Here is a 13,825-nt window from a genome sequence, read left to right as displayed (position 1 = left end):
TTTCAATCCAAAACCGAAGAATGACATTCATGCCTCAAGTTTTACCAAATTTTAATCCTTGTTGGTTAGAAAATAGCAGGGACATCTAGTATCTTCTATGCATTTGTTGTATAGACAAGTCAAATGAGCATGCTAGATAACAAAGTGTGGGGCTGGATGAACACAGCAGACCAAGCAGCATCTTAGGAGCACAAAAGCTGACGTTTCGGGCCTAGACCCTTGATCAGAAAGGGGGGATCGGGAGAAGATTCTGAAATAAATAGGGAGAGAGGGGGAGATGGACTGAAGATGGATAGAGGAGAAGATAGGTCGAAAGGACAGTATGGGTGGGGAGGTAGGGAGGGGACACGTCAGTCTGGGGAGGATGGACAGGTCATGGGGGTAGGTGTTCTGCAAAGCGGTCCCCAAGCCTCCACTTGGTTTCCCCAGTGTAGAGGAAGCCACATCGTGTACAGCGGATGCAGTATATCACATTGGCGGATGTGCAGGTGAACATCTGCTTGATGTAGAAAGTCATCTTGGGGCCTGGGATGGGGGTGAGGGAGGAGGAGTGGTGGCTCATGTAGCACTTCTTGCAGTTGCAGGGGAAGGTGCCGGATGTGGTGGGTTGGAGGGGAGTGTGGAGCGGACAAGGGAGTCGCAGAGAGAGTGGTCTCTCCAGAAGGCAGACAAGGTTGGGGTGGGAAAAATGTCTTGGGTCATGGGGTCGGATTCTAGATGGCGGAAATGTCGGAGGACGATGTGTTGTATCTGGAGGTTGGTGGGGTGGTATGTGAGGACTAGGGGGATTTTCTTTTGGCGGTTATTGTGAGGGTGGGGTGTGAGGGATGAGGTGCGGGAAATGCGGGAGACACGGTCGAGGGCATTCTTGACCACTGTGGAGGGTAAGCTGTGGCCCTTGAAGAACAAGGACATCTGGGATGTGCAGGAGTGGAATGCCTCATCCTGGGAGCAGATGCGGCGGAGGCGAAGGAATTGGGAATAGGGAATGGAATTTTTGCAGGAAGGTGGGTGGGAGGAGGTGTATTCCAGGTAGCTGTGGGAGTCGGTGGGCTTGAAATGGACATCAGTTACAAGCTGGTTGCCTGAGATGGAGGCAGAAAGGTCCAGGAAGGTAAGGGATGTGTTGGAGATGGTCCCGGTGAACTTGAGGTTGGGGTGGAATGTGTTGGTGAAATGGACGAGCTGTTCGAGCTCCTCTTGGGAGCGTGAGGTGGCGCCGATACAGTCATCAATGTAACGGAGGAAGAGTTGGGGTTTTGGGCCTGTGTAGTTGCGGAAGAGGGACTGTTCCACGTAACCTACAAAGAGGCAGGCATGGCTGGGGCCCATGCGGGTGCCCATGGCCACCCCCTTAGTCTGTAGGAAGTGGGAGGAATCGAAAGAGAAGTTGTTGAGGGGGAGGATGGGTTCGGCTAGGTGGACGAGGGTGTCGGTGGAGGGGGACTGGTCGGGTCTGTGGGACAGGAAGAAGTGGAGGGCCTTAAGGCCATCTGTATGGGGAATGCAGGTTTATAGGGACTCGATGTCCATGGTGAAAATGAGGTGTTGGGGACTGGGAAATTGGAAGTTCTGGAGGAGGTGGAGGGTGTGGGTGGTGTCACGGACGTAGGTAGGGAGTTCCTGGACCAAGGGGGAGAAAATGGAGTCCAGATAGGTGGAAATGAGTTTGGTGGGGCAGGAGCAGGCGGAGACAATAAGTCAACCAGGGCAGGCGGGTTTATGGATTTTGGGAAGGAGATAGAAGTGGGCCGTGTGGGTTTGGGGAACAATGAGGTTGGAGGCGGTGGGTGGGAGGACACCTGAGGTGATGAAGTCATGGATGGTTTGGGAGATGATGGTTTGGTGCTCGGGGGTGGGGTCATGATCAAGGGGGCAGTAGGAGGAAGTGTCGGCGAGTTGGCGTCTGGCCTCAGCGATGTAAAGGTCAATGCGCCATACTACAACTGCAAGATAATAAAATGTGAGGCTGGATGAACACAGCAGGCCAAGCAGCATCTCAGGAGCACAAAAGCTGACGTTTCGGGCCTGGACCCTTCATCAGAGAGGGGGATGGGGGGAGGGAACTGGAATAAATAGGGAGAGAGGGGGAGGCGGACCGAAGATGGAGAGTAAAGAAGATAGGTGGAGAGGGTGTAGGTGGGGAGGTAGGGAGGGGATAGGTCAGTCCAGGGAAGATGGACAGGTCAAGGAGGTGGGATGAGGTTAGTAGGTAGTCTTCCCTGGACTGACCTATCCCCTCCCTACCTCCCCACCTACACCCTCTCCACCTATCTTCTTTACTCTCCATCTTCGATCCGCCTCCCCCTCTCTCCCTATTTATTCCAGTTCCCTCCCCCCATCCCCCTCTCTGATGAAGGGTCCAGGCCCGAAACGTCAGCTTTTGTGCTCCTGAGATGCTGCTTGGCCTGCTGTGTTCATCCAGCCTCACATTTTATTATCTTGGAATCTCCAGCATCTGCAGTTCCCATTATCTCTGATACTACAACTGCACCTCCTTTGTCTACGAATTTGATGGTGAGGTTGGGATTGGAGCAGAGGGCTGCCTGTTCTGCAGGGAAGAGGTTGGAGTGGGTGAGAGGGGTGGAGACGCTTAGGCGGTAATGTCTCGATGGCAGTTGGAGATGAAGAGGTCGAGGGAGGGTAGGAGGCCTGGGGGTGGTGTCCAGGAGGAGGACTTGTGTTGGAGGCAGGAGAAGGGGTCAGTGGAGGGAGGGTTAGGCTCCCGGTTAGAGAAGTAAGCGTGGAGGCGTAGGTGGCAGAAAAACTGCTCAATGTTCAGACATGACTGGTATTCGTTGATGTGTGGTTGACGGAGGATAAAGGTGAGCCCCTTGCTGAGGACTGACCATTCGTTGTCCGTCAGTGGGAGGTCTGGGGGGGATGGTGAAGATTTGGCGGGCCTCAGTATAGCTGTCTTCTCTGGGGTAGCTAATTGCTGTCACCACTCTAAAATTTATTTGAAATGGGTTGTGCAATGAGTAAGAATAGATCTCAACGAGAGACTATACAATTGAAGCATTACTTCACGTTTATATTCCAATTCCTTTGAGATAAAGGGCAAGAAAGCCATTTTTCAAAATTTTTGTGTCTGTCCAATGCCTTTGATGATCATGCAATACTGAAATACAACTGTTCCTTCATGGATCCTACCCTCTCAGCATAAGAATATTCCCTCTCGTTTTTTGTATGGAAATTTAGCCAATATGCCTTGAGTTTCAAAAGCAAAATTACTGATGTAATTTAAAAACACTGGTTCCAATACTAGGGCACCCCACTCAGTTTACTGCTAAGATATACTACAAATCTACTGTGGCAGAATCATAAATCACAGCAGGATAAACACTATGTGTACTATAACCATGCATAATACCCACAATCCACCAGTTTCATTCAAATTGATGATGTGGTGTTAATAAATTATGATACATGATGTCTTCATGTATTTCTGTCATATGCCTTACTTATTGTGGCAAATAGGACCCATATTAACACGTTCTACAGATACCAGTTGCCATCAGAAGTTGTGCTATTTCTTGGAATAGACTCTTCTAAAACCTATGTTCCCCACACTTTCAGAGGTTCACATGCAGTGTGAATTTTCTGTAATAATATTTGGTGAATGAAGTTTGTGTAAACAATTACATAAGAAATGTATATAGTCACTTGCCATTCATGATTTTCAAAACTTAATTTTTCTTCCAAATTGGATACATACAGGTACTTTTCGAATGAGTATATATCCAAAGATCTGACTACTGATACAAGAAATGAAAGTTTTTTTAAAACAATCAACAGGCCAGTGCTTTCCTTCATGTTGGTGGCAAAATCAGGGGTAGCATGGTGGCTCAGTGGTTAGCTGTGCCACCTCACAGCACCAGGAAAATGGGTTTGATTCCAACCTTGGGCAACTGTCTGTGCAGAGGTTCACATTTCCCTGTCTGTATGGTTTTCTTCCAGGTGCTCTGGTTTCCTTCCACAGTCCAAACATGTGCAGGTTAGGTGGATTGGCCTTGGGAAATGCAGGGCTACATGTGTAGTGTAGGGGAGTGGATCTGGGTGGGATGCTCTTTAGAGGGTCAGTATGGGCTCAAAAGACTGAATGGCCTGCTTCCACACTGTAAGGATCCAGTGATTCTTTCAGTGCTATAAGTAGAGTGCCAGGCTTTGGGGCAAAAGACCACAACATGGTTTAAAAATCTGGTTATAAGTTACTGGTCAAAATAGCAGGATTCAATAAATTATTGTGGATCATTTATATTAAGTTGGATTATTTCTATAAATACACATCATTAAATCATATAGGCTTTCAAATAGTTATTAATCTAGGCATTCTGATGATTAATAAACATTCAACTTTGTAACATCTGAATGGATTACTATCTTAGAAGTGACTGCAACATCGTAATTAATTTGCAGTCGTGATCATTACAGAAAAACCATGTGTTTGCTTCAAGATGGAAAAGCAATGTACAGATGATTCTATTAATTTAGTATATCAAATTGGCTGCTCGCAGTGAGATCTTGTCTACTTTGTGGGGGCAGCACATACAGGGGTGACTGGCTTGTGGAATACCCACAGGTGTGACCCCAAACTTCAGTCACTCAACAGGTGTCAACTAATTATGTAGAAAGGCACTGAAATTAACCTTTGCTCACGAAAGTTAAAAATATTCTTTCATCGTACACATCTGAAATTATAATAATTGTTGTCATGGATCACACCAGTAGGAAACATTGGGGCAACTGTTTGCATCAATGTGTCAGCCCATGATACCCACACACGTGATATAAGTATGTTCTGAAAATGCAAAATGACGAAAATGACGCACAGCTCTTCTCAGATTTTTACTTCAGCAATGTAAATAACTGATGACAGTTCCCTTTTAGCCCCATTTCTAATGAGCCAAACGTTTAGAGAGCTCAGGCTCATTCGTTAGATTCCTGTTTGAAAGGAAAGATAATCGCTTCCTTAATAACGTAAATAAAGCAAATTATTACTATAACCCACACGTAATTTTCAACTGTCTCATAATCCATCTCACTAGTTTCATGCTGCGTTCTGGTAAAATGCTATGATTGGCGGTTGTGGACCATTGTCCAGTGAAATTCAGCACAGTGTTTTATTTTTAAAGCAATACGTTTATGACGTCTAATTTCTGATTTTCCAATAACTCTTACCAACAGTGACCGTTTGTTGGTATTGAAATAATAATTGGGCAAGCAAGAAAAGAATAAAAATGGTTTAAGTATTTGCCTTCTCCTGTTTTCATTACCTTCATGTCCGCAGCAATCTGACTTTAAGAGTCCAGCATTTGAAACGCATCAACAGTGATAAATAGTTTGCTTCATGTTGTGACACGATATTTGCTCTTCTCACCTTGCACCCTGATGTAAACATCGGCAGCAGCGGCCAGTGCAGCCTCTGCCGGCTGCTCCTCCTCCGGCTTCTTCCGTATCGACCGCCGCTTCGACACACAACCTTTGCGCTTCTCGTTCTTCCTCTTCATTACGGCCACAACCAAACACCCAGCCGCTTCACATCAGCTCGGGCACGGCCACGATGCTGAGCTTCGTAAATGGCGGATCCCCATCCACAGCCCGAGACGGAGCCTACTCGCCGTGTTGACTGCAGCAAGCTCCGGGCTCAGCCCCCCAGCCTGGTGCGCTGTCTGAATGACGTGCGGTGCGGGAGGCCGGCAAGAGGGAAGGGCAAGACACTTCGGTGCAAGTTGAGCTGCTTCGTTTTTCTTGGTATACTGTTTGTAGCGATTGTAACTAGGTCAGCCAGAATGTGAATGTGTTCCATGATTGGGGCTGTAAATCTGATTCTATCAGGGAGCCCTGGCTAATATGAAACGTTTGGGTGTCAAAAATACTGACACTCAAACTGGATGATTCTAAATGAGGCAGTATTAAAGTCAAGGACTGTTCTTGTATAAATAAGCGGAGGCTTGGTGAGAGGATACTATGTTCGATGTGAACAAAAAATGTCCAAAGAACTCTGTGTACTTTGTTCCATTAAAGATGTGGGCAGCCTGAAAAAAAATTAAAGCCATGACAACTTTTTATTTTAGAAAATAGATTCTACGGTGCAAAGGAAACTGTTAATTTTGCCTCTGTGAGTGAAGAGATTGTGAACTAGGCTAAATGGTAAGTCATTTTGTGGATTGGGAAATTCTGACAATAAGGCTGAGAAGGGGCATTTCAAACAATATAGTTAAGGTTAGACACTAATATTTTCACATTACTACTTCCCAACCTGAAAAGTGTGTTTAACAGTGCTAGAACTTCCAAAATTGGCCTTTGAAAGAAGGCAGACAAAATTGCCCTTATGAGTCCAAACTTTCTGTCACTCAGTAAAAATGTGTGGATTTGCTGGATTTGCACCCCTATCTTAGTCCATTTTAACTGTAGGTTTTGGAATTACCAGGCAGATAACAGGTGCAGTATTGCAACAAGCCAAAGTTCTGTAATTGCAGGACATGTTTCCTGCCCCGATAGTCATTAAAATGTAAAACCATAATTAATTTGAAAATTAGTACACTTTTAACTTCTCTAACCACTAACGAAACTTAAAAAGAACAAGGGAACAAAACAAGTGACCCATAGGCTCAAGTAACTATTTACATGAGGTATGCTTCCTGATATGGCACAATGCCAATACAGGTTGCGATCTGGTATGAATGCATTTGTAAAGAACACAACAGATCTGGACAGAGAAGATAATATTTAAGGGGATACAATCATCAGGCTAATTTAGTACCATAACACAAAAAGTCAATTATTATATCAGGGCATATAATCCCTAATATTTGTTTTTCCAAAAACAAACATACAGACAATGACAAGAAAATACAGCAAGAATGAAAAATGAATATTGTCTTTGAGAAAATATTTCCTAATTTTCCCTTTACATTTCACCCTTCATCCACATATGTCCACAGGACATCAAGATGCAGGAGCAGATGTAGCCCATACAGCCCATTGAGTCTGCCCTGACTTTCAATGAGATCATGGCTGATCTGATAATCATCATCTCCACTTTCCCACCCTATGCCTATATGTTTGATTCCCTGAGTTATCATCAGTAAGCCACATCATGTAGTTGCTTTGGAAACAACTCATGCACCACTTCAGCCCTTCACTGGAATCCATGGACACTTATAGCCCAGCAGTGTGACAAGAACAGTTTAAAACTGGCAGTGCAATGATCTATCACTGAATCTAGAGGTGGAGCTCCTGAGGCGATGTCAGGATTCCTGTAAGTGACAGGAAGCAGTTGATTGAGTGAGTAAAGTCTGTTGAGGATTTATTCTTTTTATCACTTATGGTTTTAAGGCATTTATTTTGAGTTTATATCTTTTAAGGGGAATAGTGCAGAATCCAGGGGTCAAGGCCCGAGAGTAAATAATATTATTTTATTTCAAGAGCAATCTAAAGGTTTAATTTGAAAAGGTAAGTTATTGAAGGAGAACTCAAGGCTGTGGTGTGCTCTTCATGTTCTATGTGGGAAGTCGGACACAGTTCCAATGCGCAGGAGCAGAACATATGCAAGAAGTATCTCCAGTTGCCACTCCCAGAAGCCCAATATTGGAACTGAAGTTATGGGTGCAAACATTGTGGAGCATTCATGAGACTGAGAGCATCATAGATAGCATGGAGAGAGAGGTGGTCATTTGTTGGCCAAGACTCCATAGGCAGGGAAGGAATGGATGACTACAGGCATCGAAAGTGGACCAGACAGGCAGAGTTCCTTTTTCCCTTTTGCCTGAAAAACCACTTTAGACATTATAAGGGGAATGGGCTTGCAGGCTAAAGTGGCAATAGTCAAATTCATTGCACCAAAGCTAGCTCTGTTATACTGGAGACAAGGAATAAATGTGAGAACGCTATAGTAAAAGGGGATTCAATTGAAAGGGGAACAGATAGACATTTCTGTGGTCGCAAACAAGACTCCAGGATTGTATGTTGCCACCTGAGTGCAGGGTCAAGGATAGGCTACAGGGAATTCTGGATTGGTGTGTAAATAGCCACTGGTTGTGATATGCGTCAGTACCAATGACATTGGTTGAAAAAAGCGATGAGGTTCTAAAAGAGAATACACAGTATTATGAAGTTAAAAATTAGAACCTCAAAGGTAGCAATTTCAGATTGCTACCAGTGTCACATACGTGTCAAAATAGAAATAGCAGGGCCTATTGGATGAATACGTGGCTGAAAAGGCAGTGCAAGGGGGAGTGTTTCAGATACCTGGGTTTTGGGACCAGTTCTGGTGGAGGTCTGACCAATAGAGAGGGGGAGTTTGCACTGGGCAGAAACAGAACTGTGTCCTCAAGAGGAATATTGCTACTGCATTTAAGGAGGGTTTTAACTAGAATGGAAGGGGCAACTTATACAGGGAGGGGATGGAGAGTGAAATAAAGGCAAAATTCAAAAACAGAATCAGACATAAGAAAGGTAATAGGCAGAGAATTCAAACCACAGTGCAGAATAACTTGAACGGGACTAAAACATTTAAGAAGGCAAGACGTGAGGCATTGTGTCTTATTGCACAGAATGTTTGCAGGAAAGTAGATTAATTAGTTGCACAAATAGGCGTAAGCAGGTATGATAAAGTTGGGATTACAGAGATGTGGCTGGAGGGTGATCAGTGTTGGGAATTGAAAGGAGAGACAAAAAGGAAAAGAAGGTGGGGTGGCTTTGCTGGTTAAAGAGTATATTATTACAATAGAGAGGAAGGGTTTTAGCCCTGGTGAAGCTGAATCTATGTGGGTAGAGCTTAGAAACACCAAGGGGCAGAAAACAAAAGTGGGCTTGTATATAACACTCAAACTGTAGTGGCAATGTTCAGGAAGGCATTAAACAGGAAATTAGAAAAGCAAACAATAAAGGTACAGTTGTAATTATGGCTGACTTAAATCTGTAAATAGATTGAGAAATTAAATCAGTAACACATTGGAGAGTAGGAATTCCAGGAGTGTATACGAGATATTTTTCTGGATCAGTACATTGAGGAGCCTGCTAGAGGACAGGCCATCCAAGATTAGGTGTTTTGTAATGAGAAATTAATAATTGGTTGGAACAAGACTTACTCACAGAGGGATTGGGTGGCAACTCCATCAAGGGTCTTGTCAAGGTCACTGCTGTCCTGAATTTTTATGTCAGTGATTCATTTACATGAGAAACTAGGGTCCTGTGTGGTCATTCCAAATCCTTGGCTCACAAATGCATCTGGGCTGTACTGATGCTATTTTCTCCAGGTTACATAGGAACAAGAGTAGGCCATTCAGCACATTGAGCCTGCCTTATTATTCAGTACCATCACAGTTGATCAAGTACTTCAAAGCCTTTTATTCACCCTATCCCCATAACCCAGTATGCCATTTTGTAATTTGAAATCTACTGGTGTGTATCTTAAACATACTCAAAGATTGAGCCTCCACCGCGGTCTGTGGTACAGCATTTCAAATGTTCACAACTCTCTGAGTAAAATAATTTCTCTTCGTCCCAGATCTAAGTAACATGTTCCTTCTCTCTTGGTTTTAGACTCCCTAAATAGGAAAGACATCTTAATTACATACACCTGTCTATCCTTCAAATATTTTGTAGATTACAGTGAGATCATTTTTCATTCTTTGAAACTCAGAGAACATAGGCCCAGTTTACCCAATCTAACTTCATAGGACAGTCCTTCCATCCTGAAAACAAGATTGTTGGATTTTTGTTGCACTTCCTCTATGTCAGTAATATCTTTACTGAGATAAGGAGACCAAAACTGCATGCAGTACTCCAGGCGCAGTCCAACCAAGCTCTTAAACAATTGAAGCAAGATTTAATTGATGCAGTTTAGCTCTAAATCAAATATTTTGAAGCTCAATGATTACGAAAAATTACATTTTATTTCTATACTCAAGATTATTTTTAACCTGGAAAACCTGTCACTCAGTGGCCAACACACATATATTCTTCTCTGATAATAACAAGGTGTGGAGCTGAATGAACACAGCAGGCCAAGCAGCATCAGAGGAGCAGGAGAGCTGACATTTTGGGTCTGGGCCCATCTTCAGAAATTTTTTTTTTCTGAAGAAGAGTCCAGACCCGAAACGTCAGCTTTCCTGCATCTCTGATGCTGCTTGGCCTGCTGTGTTCATCCAGCTCTAACCTTGTTATCTCAGATTCTCCAGTATCGGCAGATCCTACTATCTCTATATTCTTCTCTGGTCTGTCTTCCAGATGGATAAGATAAATATCATAATAAATCATCCTGAGCCAATTAAAGTGATTTACCGTATAAGGTTTATAGATGAATTATTCTACCACTATTTAACTGCTTATCTCTGAACATACTTTTTGTAGTGTTGAGACCATCACTGTATTACTTTATTTTCCTCCATTTTGGTTTGAAACTGAGAGCTGAAGTTCAGAATTACACTTTGAAGAGCAACTTGTTTTATAAAAAGGAAAGTACAAACAAATTGGTGTTTGCATATGGGAACTGACTGCAAAGATAACTGCAGGTTAATTATTGTTTTAAGAATATTGCAGACATTGGATGTGTTAGGCTCAAGGATTGGCAGCTGGTTGGATGTTGCATTGGTCACCCAAAGAAAGGATGGTGCTGGACCAGTCAACTACAAAGGATATCGGAAAGCAATGAAAAACTATAGACTGAACTGATTTTAACATTTCTTTTTGGGCAGAAGACTTGAGGTTGGTTGGCTCGCTGAGCTAGTTTCTTGTTTCGCAGACGTTTTGTTACCGTGCTTGGTAACATCCTCAGTGCAACCTCTGATGAAGCGTCAGTGTGTTTTCCCGCCTGGTTTTTAAACTCTGGGGTCCATTGAGATGGATTGCCTCATTTCCGATTTTCCTTCGTAGTGTAATGTATATAGTGTTTATTAATAGCACGCTTCGTGGAGTGCCATGCTTCTAGGAATTCTCATGCCTGTCTCTGCCTCGCCTGTCCCAGGATCTTGGTGTTGACCCAGTCGAAGTGATTGTTCTCCTTGTCCATGTGGATTGAAATGAGTGAGTATTGGTCGTGTCTTTCTATAGCCAGTTGGTGTTCAATTACTCGTTGTTAGTTTCTTTCCTGTTTGTCCGATGCAGTGTTTCTCGCAGTCTCTGCAGGGGATCTTGTTGATGTCATTGGTCCTGTCCATAGTGGGGAGTGGGTCCTTGTTTCGGGTAAGCAGTTGTTGTAGGGTTGACACGGGCTTGTGTGCCACTTTGATGCCCAGTGGTCATAGGAATCTTGTGGTGAGCTAAGGCGTGCTTCTAATGTAGGTTTGTGTGGTGAGTGTGTCGGGGCATGTAGTCTCTTTCTGATGCTGTTTGTGTAGGTATCTTCTGACCCAATTCTTTGGATATCCACTATCCTTGAAAACCTGCAAGAGGTTTTCTTCTTCTTGGCATAGTTCTGTGTTGCTGCAGTGTGTCGGAAGACTCTTGGAAAATGCTCGACTGGGAAGCTGTGATTGCGTTTTACTCTCTTTGGTTCAATATTCAGTTAAAGAATTATTGAATGCTCCTAGAAAAGAATCACCATTTACAAGAAATAAGTGAGTGTTCCTGGGATCCTGCTGGAAGCTGTTTGCATTCACCGGTGACTTCAGAATTCAAGCAAGATACAAGCCTATATGTCCGTAAAAAATGTATTGTTCAAGGATTCCACAAAGACTTAGTTCAATCGATTGAAACATTTATTGAACTGTCAAATTTCAGCTTTTTTTAAAAAAAATTATCCTTTAACTGAGTTTGTCTGTCTGTGTATGTGAGTGGGATTTATGATTAGGAAGATTGGGTTTAAATAATAGACCTTATTTAGATTATCTTGTTGTATAGCTTTGCTCTGCTAAAGTTACAGTATTAATAATTTGTTATTTTCTGTTCAAGTTATAACCAGGTGTCTCATATCTGTTATTCATACAATCGTAAGAGGAACATTTAAAGGTTTTGATAAAGATCTGTAGCTCGGGTTGTGGATGAGGTTATTGACTTGCTCGCCGAGCTGGCTTGTTTTTGTTCAGATGTTTCGCCACCATGCGAGGTGACATCATTAGTGGAGCCTCTGATGAAGTGATGTTATTCTACTCCGCTTGGAATTTATACTGATTGTTCCACTATGGTGAGTACTGTCATTTCCAGTTTTGATCTGTATGGTTTTATATATGGGGTCCAATTCTATATTTTGTGATTGAAGTATGAGTGGAGAACTACACCTCTAGGAATTTCTGTGCATGTCTACGTTTGGCTTGGGCTAATACAGTTACTTCGTCCCAGTTAAAGTGATGGCCTTCGTTGTCTGAATATACAGATATTAAGGATAGTTCATTGTGCTGTTTTGCTGCTAGCTGATGTTTGTGTATTTTCATGGCTAATTTCCTTCCTGTCTGTCCGATGTACTGTTTGTGACAGTTGTTGCATGGTATTTTGTAAACCATGTTCGATAAGCATGTTGTGGGAATGAGGTCTTTAATCTTTGTAACACTTACAAGGAATGTAGACCCCATTCCCACAACATGCAGAACGAACGTGGTTTACAAAATACCATGCAAGGACTGCCATAAACGTTACATCGGACAGACAGTAAGGAAATATCAGCTAGCAGCAAAACGGCACGATGATCTATCCTTAATATCTGTATATTCAGACAATGAAGGCCATCAGTTTAACCGGGACGAAGTAACCGTATTAGCCTAAGCCAAATGTAGACATGCAGGGGAATTTCTAGAGGCATGGTTCTCCACCCATACTTCAATCAGCAAACATATAGAATTGGATCCCGTATATAAACGCATACAGATCAAAACTGGAAATGACTGTACTCACCATAACAGACCAGACAGTATAAATTCCAAGCGGAGCAGATTAATATTGCTTCTTTGGAGGCTCCACTGATGATGTCACCTAGCATGGTGACAAAATATCTGAACAAAAACAAGCCAGCTCGGTGAGCAAGTCAACAAGGCAGGATCTAAGTTGAGCAATGTAGGTGTGGATATAGGTCACAAACTCATCATTAGGCCAAATACAGCATTAAGGTTGCAAATGGCCTAACTCAGCTTAAAAACAGGTTCCAGACTGGAAATAGTAAACAGTAAACACAGCTTGTGTTAGGGAATCAAAAACTAGATCTTTGATCTTTCCAATTATTAGTTGAAGGAAAGTCCTGCTTGTCAGATGCAGTGGAAAGATGCAAAGATATAGAAGGAAGATAAAGCTGAAAGTCACCGCCATACACATGATGTATTTCTCGATGATCTCAGTGAGGGATAGTAACCAGATGAGATATGGAAGGGAACCAAGATGGTACATCTGTGGGGTACTTCAAAGTTAATGATATGGGAATGGGAAGAGAGGCTGTTGCATTTTTTTTTCTGACTCTGATTTGATAAATAATAATGGAAACAAAGGAGACCAGTTACGTTCAGCGAGATGACAAAGGAAGTCATTGAAGGATGGTCTGGTCAGCTATTTTAAAGATTCCAGGCAGGTTGACAAGGATGTGGAACGGAGTTTATTAAGGGCATAGCCTGAAATTATATTATTATTAGTGACTTTTACAAGGGTTGTTTCGATATTATTACTAGGCCAGCACCCTGATGGTGGGATTTGAACGTGGAAAAGATGGACACAGATTTGGCAAATGTCAATGAGTTCAAAAATTATAGAAAGCAAGTTGGAGTCAGAGATGGAATGGTAGTTTGTAAGAACAGGGGAATCCAGAATAGGTATTTTGAAGAGAGAGTGTGACAGCAAATCTGAAGGGGACAGGAATACAGTTTCTGAAGAAAGGTAAGCAATTATCAGTTAACATGAG

General features: G+C 42.9%; 1 protein-coding gene across 5 annotated transcripts in view; it reads right to left on the bottom strand.

Moving 5' to 3' along the window:
• Positions 1 to 5,687, bottom strand: part of LOC125451001 (dual specificity protein phosphatase CDC14C-like) — a 109,737-nt gene extending 104,050 nt beyond the window's left edge. For 4 of the 5 annotated variants that reach the window (XM_048527599.2, XM_048527597.2, XM_048527600.2 and 1 more), the window contains exon 1: positions 5,381 to 5,686. In XM_048527599.2, coding sequence (XP_048383556.2) covers positions 5,381 to 5,510 — 130 coding nt within the window. In that variant the 5' untranslated portion in view covers positions 5,511 to 5,686. Of the gene's footprint in view, positions 1 to 5,380 lie in introns of all 5 variants that reach the window. The other variant, XR_007247193.2, reaches the window with a different exon arrangement.
• Between the last annotated feature and the right edge of the window lie 8,138 nt (positions 5,688 to 13,825).

The sequence above is a fragment of the Stegostoma tigrinum genome, chromosome 3 (genome assembly GCF_030684315.1).
Source record: "Stegostoma tigrinum isolate sSteTig4 chromosome 3, sSteTig4.hap1, whole genome shotgun sequence".
Taxonomy (NCBI): domain Eukaryota; kingdom Metazoa; phylum Chordata; class Chondrichthyes; order Orectolobiformes; family Stegostomatidae; genus Stegostoma; species Stegostoma tigrinum.
This window is presented reverse-complemented; position numbering and strand designations above follow the sequence as displayed.